The sequence below is a fragment of the Marmota flaviventris genome, chromosome 9 (assembly GCF_047511675.1).
Source record: "Marmota flaviventris isolate mMarFla1 chromosome 9, mMarFla1.hap1, whole genome shotgun sequence".
Lineage (NCBI taxonomy): Eukaryota > Metazoa > Chordata > Mammalia > Rodentia > Sciuridae > Marmota > Marmota flaviventris.
The window spans coordinates 50944571-50960154 of record NC_092506.1 but is presented as its reverse complement, the minus strand read 5'-3'; the positions used below and the strand labels follow the sequence as shown (position 1 = coordinate 50960154).

Here is a 15584-nt window from a genome sequence, read left to right as displayed (position 1 = left end):
TTTCACTGGTCCAAGCAAGTCTCACGGCCAAACCTCCATCAATGGGACAGGCAGGGGTGCCCCACCTACTCTGGTGAGAAGGACTATAAACACACAGTCCCCTGTCACAGAGAGCAAGTGAAGAACTGTGGGCATATTCCGAGTCCAAATTTGCAGAATAAAAGCCACAAGCCTGGATATCTATCTGGGGATCTGTTGTGCTCATGGACACACAGACTGGTCCCCATCCTCTGATGCAATGTGTGGCCACGTGCTTGCAACTTAATCTCTGTAGTCTTCAGTTTTCTCCTCAGAAAAATGGGGCCAATAATACTGCTTGGCTCAGAGGATCATGTGAGCTTAACAGGCTTAGCACATGTAGAATGCTCAAGTGCCAAATGATTTGTGGTTTATATTGAGCACCCCCCCAAATAGCTGCTAGAATACTGGATGGCCGAGATGGAACAGGTGGAGGGGCAGGGAGAGGAAGTGTCCCTTGGAGCAGTGAGGAGCCAGGGAGGACCCCAAAGCCCTGTAAGTTGGATTTCACAATAGTGGAGCTCCCACTATGGGGGACTTTGCTGGGGGTAGTTTGGGGTGGGGCATAAGCAGGATGAAAGGGGATTGATAAAGAAGTGTAGAACATGAGTGCAGCCAAGTCTTCCAAGAAGACAGGCTAGAAAGGAGGAAGAAGAGAGAAAGGGCTGCCGGGTGGGGTCTGAGGTTAAAAAGTGGTTTCCTAAAACTGGAGCCTTCAGTGTATGTAAATCCCGGTGGAAAAAATCCAGTATGCAAAAAAAGTTAAGAGCCTGGGAAAGAAAAGACAATGGCTCCTATTTGGGGACAATGGGTGAGATCCAGCCAAGATCAGTTTAGGTCTTTCCCTTGGAAAGGGAAAAGGACAAGTACTCCACGGTGACCAGAGAAGGGTTACCCATCAGATCAGGAACCAAGAGGGATTCGTCCACTCACTCAACAGGCAGCCCCTGAGCACCCACTGTTAGGTAAACTCCAGCCACAAACAACATGGGCAAAAATCACCGCTTAGATTCTAGTCCTGGGAGAGAGACAATAAACAAAATAAGAAAATTGTATATTTGATTGGGAGTTGAGATGTGTGGCGAGTGAAACTTCAGGGCGCGTTCAACAGGATGGCTGGTGCAGGATCTCTGAGAAGGTGGTGAAGGAGCCAGCCCTGCATGCAAATATCCCCAGGAAGAGCATCTTCTAGCCGAAGTGAGAGCAGTGCAAGGGGCCTGGGGTGGGGAACAGCAAGGAGGTCAGAGCCAAGCGAACCAGGGGGCAGTAGAGGAACAAGGATACAGAGCCACTGGGGGCCACAGTAGGTAAGATTCTTCAGCTTTATTTCCCTGTGAAAAGAGGAGCCCATGGGATTTGAGCAGAGAATGGCGATGTCTGACTTGTGCTTCTGCAGGGTCACTCTGGCTGCTGGGAAAGGCTGAGGGGGTGGGACATGGCAGGGGAGAGCTGGGAGCCCAGGTTGAGCTGTTTCTGTCATCCAGGCCAGAGGTGATGAGGCAGGGACCAGGTGATAGAAAGCAGGGCCGCATCCCTGATGGATTTTAAAGGGACAGCCACCACGACTGGCTGATGGCTTGAGTGAAGGATGAGAGGAAGAAAGGAGTCAGAGAAGCTACCTGACCAACGGGGGCTAATGCTGTCACCTGCCAAGATGGCAATGGCTGTGGGTGCGGCAGGTTGGTGGGCGAGATGAAGCATTCAGTTTGGAGAGGTTGAGTTTGATGTGCATGTTAGATGTCCATGTGGAAGTGCTGAGTAAGCGCAGTATGTGTGTCAGGATTCAGGGAGAGGGCCAGGCTGGAGAGTAAGCCTGGGAGCCATTGTTGTCTAGGGTTATTTAAAACCATGAGATCCTCAGGGACATGAGGGTAGACAAAGAGGTTCAGAGCCTGAGCCCTGTGGCCCTTCAGCATTCTGACACCAAGGAGAGAAGGTGGGACGAGCAAAGGAGACCAGAAAGGAGATACCGGGGCTGAGAGGAGGGCTGTGTCTGAAGGGGAGCTTGATGGGCTGGGTCAATAAGATGAGAACTGAGACGTCACCCCTGGGTTTAGCAATAGGTTGGGCCTTGTGATTTGGACACCAGCAGCCAGAGGCTGGTGAGCCTGAGGTGGACCCTCTGAACATGTTGGGACCCTCCCTACCATTAAATGGGATGAGGAATGTGTCCATGCCCGAAATGCTGTGCATCTGCTGGGCAGAGGGATGGGCTCCAGCAAAGGCAGAGCCGCTCTCAGAGGTGGGTCTCAGAGCTCCTGTGTAGACCGAGGCCTGCACCCTTCCAGAATCCCGCCCAGACCCCTGAGGAGCGGGTGCCCTTCTAGAGTCACCATGCCACCATCTCTCTAGAGCCTGTTCTCTCAGCAGATGAGCCCATCTCCCCCAAGAAGCCGAAGAGTGTCCCTGAGCCAGAGCCCGGTGATACAGAAGGAGGAGCCACCTCTCCCCTGCCCTCCGAGTGGACCTCTGTGAGGATCAGCCCTGGGGAGGACGGGGTTGGGCAGGACGTGTTGGCCGTGCGTGTCCTGGTCACCAGCGAGGACAGCAGGTATGCCCAGGCGGCTGCAGGATGGGGACCACACCAGGGTTGGAGGAGGAAGCAACATTTGGGATCTGGCCTCTCCACTCACTTGCAGAAGGACTTCTCTGGGCATCAGTTTCCTCATCAGTCAAATGGGGACGATCATAGCGCCTGTCTCAGAAGGAGTTGTAAGGATCAAAACATTAGCATGTGGAAGTGTATGGAACAAGGCTCAGGGTGTAAAAAACCCTGAAAATGTCAGCAATTATTTTCTTGGGGAAGGGAAAGGCCCTGGCATCACAGTTGTCTCCCAGGAGGTGACTGTCACATGATCTGCAGCAAGGGCTGCAGATGGGCATTACCTGTCACAGGGAGGGGCTCCTGGGGCCCTCCCACCCTGAGAGCACAGTGCATGGTGATGGGGAAGCCAGCAGGGGAAATGAAGCCTGGTGACTTGATGACTGTTTCTGAGGGTGTCATCTCACCTCCTGCATCAGATCCCCACCCAGAGTGGTAATGAGAAGTGCAGACTGCAGGCCTTGCCCACAGACACACCCACAGACACACCCACATCATTCAGGAGCTCAAGCAACAAGAAGTATCGGCTGCCTGTCATCTACTAGACCCAGCACAGGGCAGTGACCAACCCCATGCAAAATCCTTGCTCTCACCTCTTTTCTTCAGGTTGGGCAGATAGCCAGCAAACAAGGAAGCATTAATGGGGAAAATAAAACATGCACCAGGTAGAGAAGCAAAGTAGGAGCACATGGTAGAGAGCCACGAGTCAGCTCTTAGATTGGGCGGCCAGATAAGGCCTCTGTGTCCTTACTGACTGCCAAAATCATGCTTGGTAACAAGCCAGCCCTGAGTGAGTGACTTAACCCCGTTTATTACATCCTCGACTGTGGGGGCCAGCAGCTCAGCAGGCCCTGGGGACAGCCCTGGCCTTGGTGACCTGGCCCAGCAGAATTCTTCTACAGTAGAGTTGGCTGTCAGCTGTGGTGACAGGAGGGTTACTGTGCCCAGAGTCTTCATCCTCCATCCAGCAAGTGAGGTTAGCTCAAAAGGAGAGCAGCACAAGGTTTCTGGAGACCCAGGTTTGGCCCTGCCCAGTACTGTTCCCATGGCATCTGATTGGCTACCGCCAGTCACATGGTCAGCTCAGATTCAAGGAGCCAGGAAGTAGGTTTCACCCTTTATAAGAAGAGCTGCAAAGTCCTATTGCAGAGGAGTGTGGCTCCAAAGAGAAGGATGGCAGCCATTTTTGCAGAGCACCTACCATGGCCTGCTTGAGGAGGTGACATTGACGCTGAAAAGGGGTTAGGAAGGAATGGTCAAGGAAGAAGGGCAGTCCAGCCATGACAACAGCTAGTGCACAGGCCCTGGGGTGGGAGTGAGCCTGATGGAGGAGAGGTCTTGGAAGGAAGGCAGGAGTGGGGCGCAGGGAGCCTGGGAAGGGTTGCATTCTAAGCCAGAGATAATTGAAAGAGAGTTTTCAAGTTGAAGAGTGACATCTCAGTCACAATTCTTGAAAATCGGCAGGCCCTGGTGCGGGGAATGGATGGTCAGGTGGAGCAGAGCAAAGGCAGGGAGATCAGGGACTGGTGGAACAGCGGGATGGGTTTGCTGATTGGCTGAACCTGAGGGAAGAAGAGTTCAAGGGCAACTCCCAGGTTTTGACTCCATCACTGAACGGATAGTATGATCATTTCCTGAGGTGAGAAGGATTTCAGGGGATATAGGTCATGGGGAAAACCAAGAGTTCAATCCTGGACCCCTAGGGTTTGAGTTGCCCACATCTTTGTGCAGATATCAAGTTAGCAGTCCAACATGCCAGTCTAACATCTGAACTTTCAGGGAAACAGGACTGAAGATGGGGAGTTCAGAATCCACTAAACTAAAGGACTTGAGGGGTCCTGAATGGAGTAAGATTATCCTCCTGTTGATAAAGGGGAGCAGGGCCTGGAATAGAGCCCCAGGGCATTTGCCCATTCAGAAAGCAAGCAGGGAAAGAGTGAGCAAAGCCCACTGGAGAGGAGGGAAACCAAGATGGGGCAGTTAAGGAGTGCAAGAGGAGAGAGTGTTTCAAAAAGGGATCTGAGGACAAGGGTGGCTCAGTGGCAGAGCATGGGCCCTGAAGGACGGTGTGGTTTGCTACCTTGGGAAGCTGTGGAGTCCAGTCAACAGCATAGAGAAGGGAGTTTGGGGCTTTCCAACAGGAAAGTCCTCATTAACATCCACAACGTGGTCTCCGTGGAATCAGTGGGCAGAGGCCTAATTGAAGAACGTGGGGGGACAACAGGAGGGAAAAAATGGAGGCAATGGTCACGGACATCTAACTTATTAAGTCTTGATCATTTAGACTCTGGAAAGGGGCCTACCCACGCTTCAGCAAGTGTCACAGTTGATTCTGATGTGCACATCTGCGTGAAAACCACTCCCCGAGAGTGCCCTTAGTAGTCATTAAGATAGAAAACCAGGGCCCAGAGGGGAGAAGGCACCTGCCCAAGGTCTCACAGCCTTCTAGTCCTCTAGGCTCACTTAGGACCATCCCCATGGTAAGAGGCAGACACCCGGTTCAAGGTAGCTTTGGTAACAAAGGCAGACGTATTGGCTGGTGTGGGCCAGGAAGTCCAAGGGTGGTCCTCACTTCAGGCCACCTTGAGGAGGTGACGTTGAAGCCAGAGACTCACAGTAGCTGTCCCTTGCTGCCTCTTCACAGGTCAGCCCTGCAGCAATCCACAGAGAGGCTGTCCCCACCTGTGCAACCCTCACTACAGAGGGCTTCAGCCCATATCCATAAATAATGTCACAGAACAGGATCCAGGGAAGCCCCCACTTGGTGTTACCCAGGTCATACACCCACCTCTGGGACTGACCAGTGCACAGGATGGGGTGCCAGGCCTAGGCAGGCCTGGGCACTAGGAAGGGTCCACTAGGCACACAGGTAGACAAGGGGCAGTGACCTAGTGGAAGAACCATGCTGGATGGATGGATGGACGATAGATTCATATAGATCCATAGATAGATAGACAGGAAGGATATTTACCTTCACTAAAATGTCTCATGCCCCCCCACACACCAGGCTTGGGCTCGGCTGTCTCCTCTGCCCACAACACTCTGCCTCCACTTCTCTACCACTTAAATTCCTGCCACGTTAAATACCACGTCCCCAAATGCCAGAGAGGCTTTTCTACTCCCCACCCCCACCCCCCCATTCTGGGGGAAGGAAAGCAGCATTTCAGGGTCTGAAGTTTTAGGATCAAGTTCCTGCAGACGAGCTCCTTTGGCCCCAAGAGCTCAGGAGCTGTGCTCAGGGCTGGGAGATGGTGAGACACCCCCTACTTTATGTGAGTTGTGGGTCAGCCATTTGCTGGGAGCCTTCTCCTGCTCTGATCCAAGCTTATATCAGTCAGCTTTGTGTCACAAAGTACCACAGCCCAGGTGACTTAAGCAATAGGAACTTCCCTTCTCACAGTTCTGTGGGATGGAGGTCTGAGATCAAGGCGCTGGCAGGGTTGGCTCCAATTAGGGCTGGAGGGACGCATCTGTTCCAGGCCTCTCTCCTGGGCTTGTTGATGGCCATCTCCTGATCACATGGTGGCGTTTTCCTAGTGCACACACGTTCTATGCCCAAATTCCCTGTTCTTATGAGGCCACCAGTCATATAGGATGGTGCTGATAACGCCAAGGTCGCGGGTTCGTTCCCCGTACGGGCCACCAAATGCCGCAGTCTGGCTGGGCACAATCAGGAGCCACTTGTCAAAAGAAACTAACTTTATTTTTAGAACCACACACGCCAAACAAAACAGCCTCTCAGGAAAAACCCTCAGAGCCTCAACTGCCACCACCAGCTTTCCACAAGCCTCTCTCTCCCACACAAGCTTCTCTCCCCCTCCCACAATCCTCCTGCTCTTGAGGCCGATTGGCTGGGTCACGTGGGCGGAGCCAAAAAAGTCCCCCAATGAGCAGCTCCGTGGTCTGAAAGGGCAGGGAAACAGCCCAATGAGCATCACCGCAGAAGAGCCAATCAGCTAGATGTTGCTGGGGCCGCTGTGAGCCAATCATCAGCCGGCAGCTGGTTGCTGGCAGCTGGAAGTTTGCTGGGGCCCCTTCGGCTGTGGCTCTCAACATCCTAATAACCCCATTTTAACTTAGTTACCTCTTTAATGACCCTGTCTCTAAATGCAGTCACATTCTGAGGTTCTGGAGGTTAAGAATTCAACAGAGGAATTGGGGGTTTCAGACCTCAGACTGTGGTGCAGTCCAAGGCTGGGGACTGGGCACAGATGAACTAAACCCCCTATTGATTCCAAGGTCTGCAGGAGACAGGAATGGAAGGGTGTCATGTGGGTGTGTGCAGGGGGTGGGTTCCAGGGCTTCCAGCTCACCCACTCCCTCCCTCCTCCTTCCAGCTCCGATGCAGAATCTGACTATGGCAGCAGCGAGGCCTCCAGTGGGAAGCCCTGTGAAGGGAGAGCCTGGCAGCCAGAATCCCCACCTCTACCGAAGCCCCTCACCCGGCACATCTCCTTGAGGGAGCCTCTGACCAGGGCAGACTCTCCACAGTGCCTGGAGGAGCTGCAAGCTGCACACGGTGAGCAAAGGGTGCACCGTGCTTCACTCTGGAACCCTGGGAGGGAGTGGGACCCTCATGGCCTGCCTTTCCTCCTGGAGGCCAGGTGACTGTGGCACTCACAGGGTGGGAGCTTTGAGGAGGGAGGTTCGAGTGAGGCTGGGGGGTCTGCACCAGGGCTGGCGTGCTTCTCCAGCTTTGAAGTCCCAAGTGGGAAAACATCAGAGGGGCCTGATCCCCTGTTGGATGTCACCGGCTGGCAGAGATAAGGGGGACCCAGTTCCCTCCTACCTGGAACAGCTTCTCTGCTGTAACCTGTGTGGATATTGCCTCAGAGGTTCCTCCAACAACCTTTAACCCCTAAAGGAAAGGACGTGGGACCAGCTGCTGTGGGACACCATGCAGCCCTGGGCAGCACAGGGGCCATTCCTGGGGCATGGGGCTCATGAAATGCACCCAAACTGTGCCTACACAATAATAAGTGAATCTTCAGTGAGCACCTGGAATTTTCCTACCCATGGCCCCATTTTATCCTAGGTGGGCCCTGTATGTAGGTAAATTATATAAAGCCCAGTTTTCAGGTAGAAAAAGACCAGGAGCTCTCCCCTGGTCTCCTCTCCAGAGGATTGAGAACAGGTGATGGGGGACCACCCTCCAAACTCTGGCCTACTTAGAACAAGTTGTCTTTAGCAACCCAGTTTGTTTTAATTCATAAAGGTGACCCAGAATTGAGTGTTTTGGTTCAGTCAACATCAACCTGTGACCAAGTCATCTGACTTGCAGGAAGGAGAGCCAAGGAAGAAACAGGCCAACAAACTTGCCTCCTTCCTTTAGGACCAATAAATAGCCTTTTCTGCTGGACACCAAACTTGTCCTGCACCGCCCTCTGGTGGCCAAGAGTAAAATTTCCACCTGGTCCTCAGAAGCCCTGGTTTCCCAGGAAGAAGGATTGGAGCCAAAGAGAATAGATGCAGATATTTTTAACTTTGAACTTCCCCTTCCATGTGGATCTCTCTTTTTTTTTTTTTTTTAAGAAAAATGGATGTTGTCACCAAAATACATTTTTAAAGTACCATTTGTAGTATGAAAAGCTGAGCACAGGCATTGAACTGAGTACTGTCCTGTACCCAGAGTGTCCTGCCTTGCCTCTGGTTACCACTAACTCCCCACCCCTTGCGTCTCCCTGGGCTCCAGCCTCCCACTTGCAGATCCAGAGCCTGCCTGTCTTTCTTTTTTTTTTCCTTTTGTTTCTCCTCTCTCCTCAACAGTCATGGGATTTTAGGCCACTTATGAGAAAGACGTAATACAAAGTTATGACTCTATACATGACAAACGAAGCCTCAGAGTCGAGCATAACAAAGCCAATTTAGGAAGTAAAATTTTCCAGAGAGAGAGAACATAGTTCTAAACAGACAGTATTAAAAAGGGAACACACACAATTGTTCTCCTTGTCCAAGAGAAAAATATATACTGGTTTACATAGTTATCAAGAGTAGACACAACTTTTATTAATGTTGAACGCTATAGAAAGTTTCTGCTCATGTCAAATAGATGATATCAAGAACTGTTTTAGCTCATATCTTAATGAGTCCTCAGAAAATTTCTTAAGGTTGTTTCTCATAGTGCCCCCTGCTGGCAGGTTAGGGTAAGACAGTGAGTCATGGACTTTGGTTTAAGAGACTAAGGCAGTTGGCCAAAGCATTTTGTTTCTGACAGTCTAACTTAACTCTAGAATAAAATACCAAGAACACAGAGGGGTGGATAGAGGAATGTTAGACAATCCTTTGTTGACTTCGTTTTCATCAATTATGGTTTCAATCACTGATAGGCCGGACGCAATGGTTAAGGTTAGCATCTCTAACGTTACTCTTAATGCTGATATAAGAAGCTCAACACTTTCCCAGATAATGTAGGGTTGACATCATGAGTGGATGTTATTGAACTCACCTGGATTCTCCCCTGGATAAATGCCTTTAAGGTGGATTCAGAGAAGACCAGACAAGACCAGGATATTGCTTTTGAAAGATTCCTGGTTTGTGCACTCATGCTCAAAGCCAAAAGAGAGAAATAAACCAAGAGCCATCTCCAGATGAATGGATAAACAAAATGCAGCACATCCATGCAAAGCAATGTTATTCAACCTGAAAAGGGAACAAAAATCTGATATATAGTACAATATGGATAAACCCTGAGGACATACACTAAGTGCAGTAAGCCAGTCATAAAAAAGGGTTTGTTTGGGGTGAGAGAAAAGTTTTGGAAATGGATAGTGGTGATGGTTGTTCGGAATGTAGATGTACTTAATGCCACTGAATTATATGCTATCTATTTTTTTTTTAACTAAACAGCAAAACAGCTTGGAAGAGCTTTGGGATTGATGAACAAATAGAGGTCCTGGGAGAGTGGTGGGCCTGAGGGGGCATGTAAGCCTCATACCCCTTCCCCATCCCTTTGTTGAAGTATCACTTCCATTTGGTTGTTCCTGAGTTGTACAACACATTAGTAAATGTTTAAGAAATGGTATTTTTTATGTTATGTACATTTTGCCGCCATTTAACAAGAGATTTCCAGGATCACCTCAGCTGGTCAAGGAAGCTCTCATACCCACCAAGTTCTTTTACAGAGCCTGCCCAAGGAGATGGCGTGAAATACAACTTACATACACCCTGTGTTATGAAAACCATAGAAAACATTCCCCTAAAACATCTGTGGTATTAATCTGATTTCCATTGCTGTGACGAAATACCTGAGATAAACAACTTAAAAAGAGAAAAGATTGATTTTGGCTCATGGTTTCTGAGGTGACTTGTTGCTTGGCCCTGTTGCTTTTGGTCCTGTGGTAAGGCAGAACATCATGGCGAGAGCACATGGCAGAGGAAAATGCTCACCTAGTGGCAACTGGGAAGCAAAATGAAAAAGAGGAAGAAGCCACAGTCCCAATAACTCCTTCAAGGGCACACCCCCCAGTAACCTGACCTCCTTCCATTAGGCACCATCTCCTAAACATTCCACCACCTCCCAATAGCACCACAGCCTGGGGACCAAGCCTTAAACATATTGGACTTTGGGGGGCCATTTAAAATCCAAACTATAATAATTTAGTCCAGTGATTCATATAAATTTTGTCTAGAAGGCATATCCCTGGATCCTCACCATCAGAAAATCAAATTCCATGGGTCTAAAATGGGACAGTATCTGCATTTGGTATAAGCAACCCAGGTACATGGATGTAGGTGGGCCTGACCCATACTTTGGGAATCACAGAAAAGCGGCTTCCTGGGGGCCTGCCTGGATAAATTAATTGGAAAATGCATGCCCAAGCAACTCAATGGATGGATCTAGTGCATTGGATTTTTGGATAGAAACCGAGTTGATTTAGGAGGGCAATCTGCCCCCAAATTATTTTGGCATAGAAGGATTGGTATTTATCCATTTTTTTTTTCCTGGCAATAATCTGATAACAGGATGGTCCAATGGCATATGGAGGACACCACTAGTTTGTAACAATAATGAGATCATCAGCACCATATGGCAAAATTCTCACCCTCTTACTCCTTTTGCAGATCATACACTGAAATCCCCCAAATTAAAGTGCTCCTTTAAAATAAGAACTATATGCAAACATTAAGCACACATAAAACATAAGCTAAAAAGAAGAGAACTAGCCGTTCTTTATGCTGCTTAGAGCTACTAGAACTAGTCATTGCCATTCACACTCATTGTTTCCATTGTGGTAAAAAATATGTGCATGTTTGTCTCATAAATAGTAGTGTTGGGAAATCTCTCATTAATCTTATCGCTTTCCTTTTTTTTTTTTTTTTTTCCTTTTTAGTATTCAGTGCTAGGGATTGAACTCTAGACAATTGCTCTACCACTGAGCTACATCCCCTAATTTTAGTCATCTCCAATAGGTTCCATTCCACAATGTTAATAGTAGAAGAGAAGCAGTCAGAGCTTTTAAGTCATGGCTGGGAATGTCCCCGAACAGCTCATGTGTTGAAGGAATTGCAGCAAGGTCCACAAGTGGAGCTTTAGGTAATGATGGATTCTAACCTCATTGGTGGATTAATCCACTTGAAGATTTAGTAATTTGAATGGACTGCTAGATAGGAACTGTAAGCAGATAGGGTATGTTTGGAGGAAGTAAGTCACAGGGGGTGTGCCTTTGGCCTCTCTCTCCTTCCTAGTTGCCATGAACTGAACAGATTTCTTCACCATGCCCTTCTGCCATTGTGTTTCTGTCTTGCAGCCAGCTGATTATGGACTGAAACGTCTGAAATCATGAGCCAAAATAAATCTCTCCTCCTCTAAGCTGTACTTGTCAGGCATTTTGGTCACAACAATGAAGGGCTAACATAAGAAGTCTTATATTTTTCTTGGGTGGTCTCTTGGTTAGGGGTCTGCAGGATGCAACTGTGCTTAACTTGCTTGCTCCTCATGTAAAACATCCAATCTGGCAAACTAAGTGGCTGCACTTTGAGTACCATCTGGTAATGGGGTGTGGGGGTTATTCACCATCCATCCACACTGGCTCCACCTCAGATCCATGGATTTGATTTTGAGGGCAAGCCTGTGGGATTGGAATCCTACTAGAGAGAGGAGATACAAAGCATTTCCAAATGTGGAAAGGGAGGGAGAGGAGCCAAGGGTCTAAGGAGCCCAAGGAACTTGACCTGAGAAAAGGAAGCCCCAAGGTAGTGGCTCACACCTGTGCTCCACAACCTGGCTTGTAAGAAAGCGCTGAGGTCCAACCCTGAACTGGTAGGGAGTAGAATGTCTAAGACTGGAGAGATGATGACTGTCCATCATTGGCTTAGCAGTGATGAACTCCAAGCTTGTTGGAACATGAATAAGGAAACTGAGGCCCACAGATGTTATATGATTTGATTCTGTGCATGGGAGTTGTCAGTTTTTTGACTCCAGGCAATTGTGGGCAAAGCACACACATGCCCACACACTGGCTGGGCCTTGGATCCAGAAAGGTCTATATTCAAACTTTCCCTGCCGCCATCTTCCCATCCCCAAATCCTTTCCACCCCCTTCCTTTCCTCTCATGCCCACAGACCAGCTTTGTGAGTCTCTGGATGGGCATTGAGCCCATTCTTTCTCTTTGGCTGTGATGGAAATACCTGAGACGGAATCTGGAGGTCCTATGTGGGAACTGGGTCCACTTAGATCCCCTCTGCCCACTTGCATGCCCCAAATGGCCAAGACCCCTTTCCTTCTGCATGCAGTGTTCATTTTTCTCAGCTGGTTCTCAAGGCCCAGCTAAGCAGTAGGTCTTCAGTAGGAAGGACACCGTGTACTGCAGACGTGTTTCCATTGGAACCATGCCACAAGAAGGGGGTCAAGGGGTCACGGCAATGGCTTGCCCGGAGGTTCCATTAAAACTGGTTTCCTGGACTTGGGGGGCTCTGGGAGAAAAGGGAAGGCAGGGGCTATAACTTTCTGCAGCTTCCTGGTTGCAGAGGAGCTCCAGTGTCCTATTACATCTACGGAGCATTGACATGAGGCCTCAGCTGTAAAGGCCGGCTCTGATATAAATGAATGAATGTAGGTGTGCTCATCCACACACAGGGAGGCATGTTTTTGTGTATATGTTTCTACACATGCATGAAAGAGGGCTTATTAACCATCAGTGACACAGAATGATGGCTCATACTTGGAGGCATTCTCTGACAGGGGGCAGTGCCTGCCCTGAAGCCGGTTCTCAATGAATATTTAATGAGTGGATGAATGACAAATGGGGTTTGGGGGCAGGGAAGTGTGGTGTGGGGAAAGGAAAGTTTCCGTCAGTTAGAGCCACCTGTCTGCTAATTTGGGGTAAATGGGCTAGAGGAGTATCCCCTCTACACATCTGATGGACTCTTGCTCTCTTTTTCTTTCTCACCACAGCTTTGCAACGGGCCAATAGCTTCCAGGCTCCAACTCCAAGCAAACACCAGAACTGGAGAAGAAGATTCCAGTCCAGTGAGTCATATCGAAAGCTCTCTGTGGGTTGGGTGGGCTGGACTGGGCTGGGCAGGGGTTGATTCCCAGGCAGTGGCGCTCTCTCTTTCCTTACATGGTGCCTGTCTTCTCTGCCATGGCCTCCAGGATGTGAGGGGCAAAAAAACAACATGAAGTTGACCTGATTTCCACTGTGGACTAAAGGAAGAATTCTCCAAGGGATTTGGGACTGGCCCTATCCCTCTCTGCCCCCTACTCTAGAATCAGGGAGACTTGAGATTCCAGAATTTCACCCAGAAGCAGGCTTAGTGGGGATACTGAGGCCCACGGATGTTATGTGATTTGATTCTGTGCATGGGAGTTGTCAGCATTTTGACTCCAGCCAAATTGTGGGCAGAGCAAGAAAGGAAGCAACACAGACACACACACACAGACACACACACACACAGCCCTACTCCTTTTTCTGAGCATCTTGGTCCCAAGGAAGAGCAGAGATGGATGAAGGCGAGGGACCCCACCAGGGGGCGCAGTGGCCACACACACAGTTGCATCCCAAGCTGGCCCACAATCCCAGCCACAGCAGGGACAAAGCAGGAACTCCCTTCAGAGGCCCTGAGCAAGAGGCTGGGACTCATCCATTCCATTGCTGCCTTCCTCTCCCCCTGTGCCACATTCCCTCTCCAGGCTCGCCTAGGAGAGGAGGTGCAGGAAGGCCTTGGGTCTGGCAAGGTTTACATAATGAAACATCGTACTTGGAAGGGAGCCCTAGCTCCTTCCTTCTGAGTCAGTACTGACTCCTAGCCAGTGAGTCACTCTCCAGCAACCCCAAGACCCACCAGACCTCACTGGGTCAGACTGGGACAGGGGCCACCTTTGGAGCTAGACCAGGACTACACATTTGTGCAAGCTGCTTCATCTGGGGACAATCTAAAATGATGCTTGAATTACTGACAGTGCCCAAGGCAGTGAGAGCAAGAGGGTGGAGGGAATTAAAGCCTTCCACATGTCCTCCTCTCATTCCTGGCCCCAACCCCTCGGAGGGCACTGGGATCCTTCCCTTGGGCAGATCCACATGGGTGTAGAGTCCATTCCAATGCTTCTGAGTGCCACCACTATGAGGGGCTCAGTTGTGCCCTCAAGGAGTTCCTAGCCTGGGTGAGAGCCAGGGGACTGGTGGAGACACAGCAGTGTCAAGGTGCTGGAGGAGGCACAGGACAGAGAAAGGACTGACACACAGCAGCGAGGTGCCTGGCATGGACCTAGGGACTCAATCGTCAGTAACCGAAGAGTATCAAGTGCTGATTTTCGTGTACAGAAAAGCTGGTTTGAGGGAAGCACTTGAGTTGGAATTATTAGGTGGGCGTATATATATTATATGGTCTGGCCCAGAAGAGATACCTGTTCCTTGTTTTCTCAGTGAATGGATGCTTTTTTTGCATGGGGAAGATTCTGGGGATGGAATCCAGGGCCTTGCACATGCTAGGCAAGCACCCCACCACTGAGCCATGCCCTCAGCCCTGCTGAATGAATGAATGAACCATGGAGCTGGTGAGACTCAGTGCAAAGCACAGGGCTTCAGGTTTTTCCGGCTGCAGCCCCTAGAGGGCGCTCCCAGACTTTGAGAGGGATTTGAGGCATTCATAGCCTCCAAATTCTGGGAAGCTGCACCCTGAAATCTCAGTCCTCATAAAAAAAAAAAAAATCCCAAGCTGAAAGCCACTAGAGCCATCTTTTTTGTAATAGGAAAAAAACATAGGACACTCTCCCCAGATGACCATGATGCCAGAATGTCCTCTAGGATTCCGGAAAAAGGTCACTCTGGTCAGAGGGCTCAAGAGGAGGTAACGTGGCTTTTGATCCAGGGTGTCAGAAGCTGTGATTCAGGCTCTGGCTTGCTCAACAACCCCTTTTGCACAAAGGGACCCTAAGGGGCAGTGGCACCCAGGACCAAGAATCTGCAGAGGGCAAGGGAGCCAAGATTCCAGGAAAGAACCAGAGAGGGGGGTCTGAATTGGCAAATGAGGAAACATGAAGAGCTGGAGAAATTGTGGCTGGGATGGGTGCATGGCTCCCTCTGGAAAGGGCCAGGGCTTCAGCCATGTCTTTACAAGACACCATCTGAGGCATGAGAGAAGGGGACGGGGATGGAACTCATATGTAGCTAACATGAAGCATTTGTGTCCTATACTGCTCGGCACTTTTTTGTGACCCATTTATTCCCTCAACCATCCCCTGAAGCAGTGCTAGACTTGAGGAAGCTGGGGGTCAGTGTCCAGCAGCTGCTGTGAGTGTGAAGGGGTGAGGTCCCAGGCTCCCCTTGACCATGTTCTGAGTGAACTCAAAGGCATAACCAGTCTCCAGCAGGTGACATTTCCCATCATCACTCAGCTTGGCTCTGGTTCCACTTGCCCCTCCCAGACTGTGGCTTGAATGGCAGCCCAGGGACCAGGGTTGGCCTACACGGGAGCCCTGCTCCCCAACTCCTCAAGCCCTCCCCAGGCTCTACCTCTAATACAG

General features: G+C 49.9%; 1 protein-coding gene across 1 annotated transcript in view; it reads left to right on the top strand.

Moving 5' to 3' along the window:
* Mical2 (microtubule associated monooxygenase, calponin and LIM domain containing 2) overlaps positions 1–15584 on the top strand; it is a 206583-nt gene that overhangs the window by 142706 nt on the left and 48293 nt on the right. The window contains exons 25-27 of the mRNA XM_071616384.1: positions 2389–2569; positions 6958–7139; positions 13014–13088. Coding sequence (XP_071472485.1) covers positions 2389–2569; positions 6958–7139; positions 13014–13088 — 438 coding nt within the window. The remainder of the gene's footprint in view (positions 1–2388; positions 2570–6957; positions 7140–13013; positions 13089–15584) is intronic.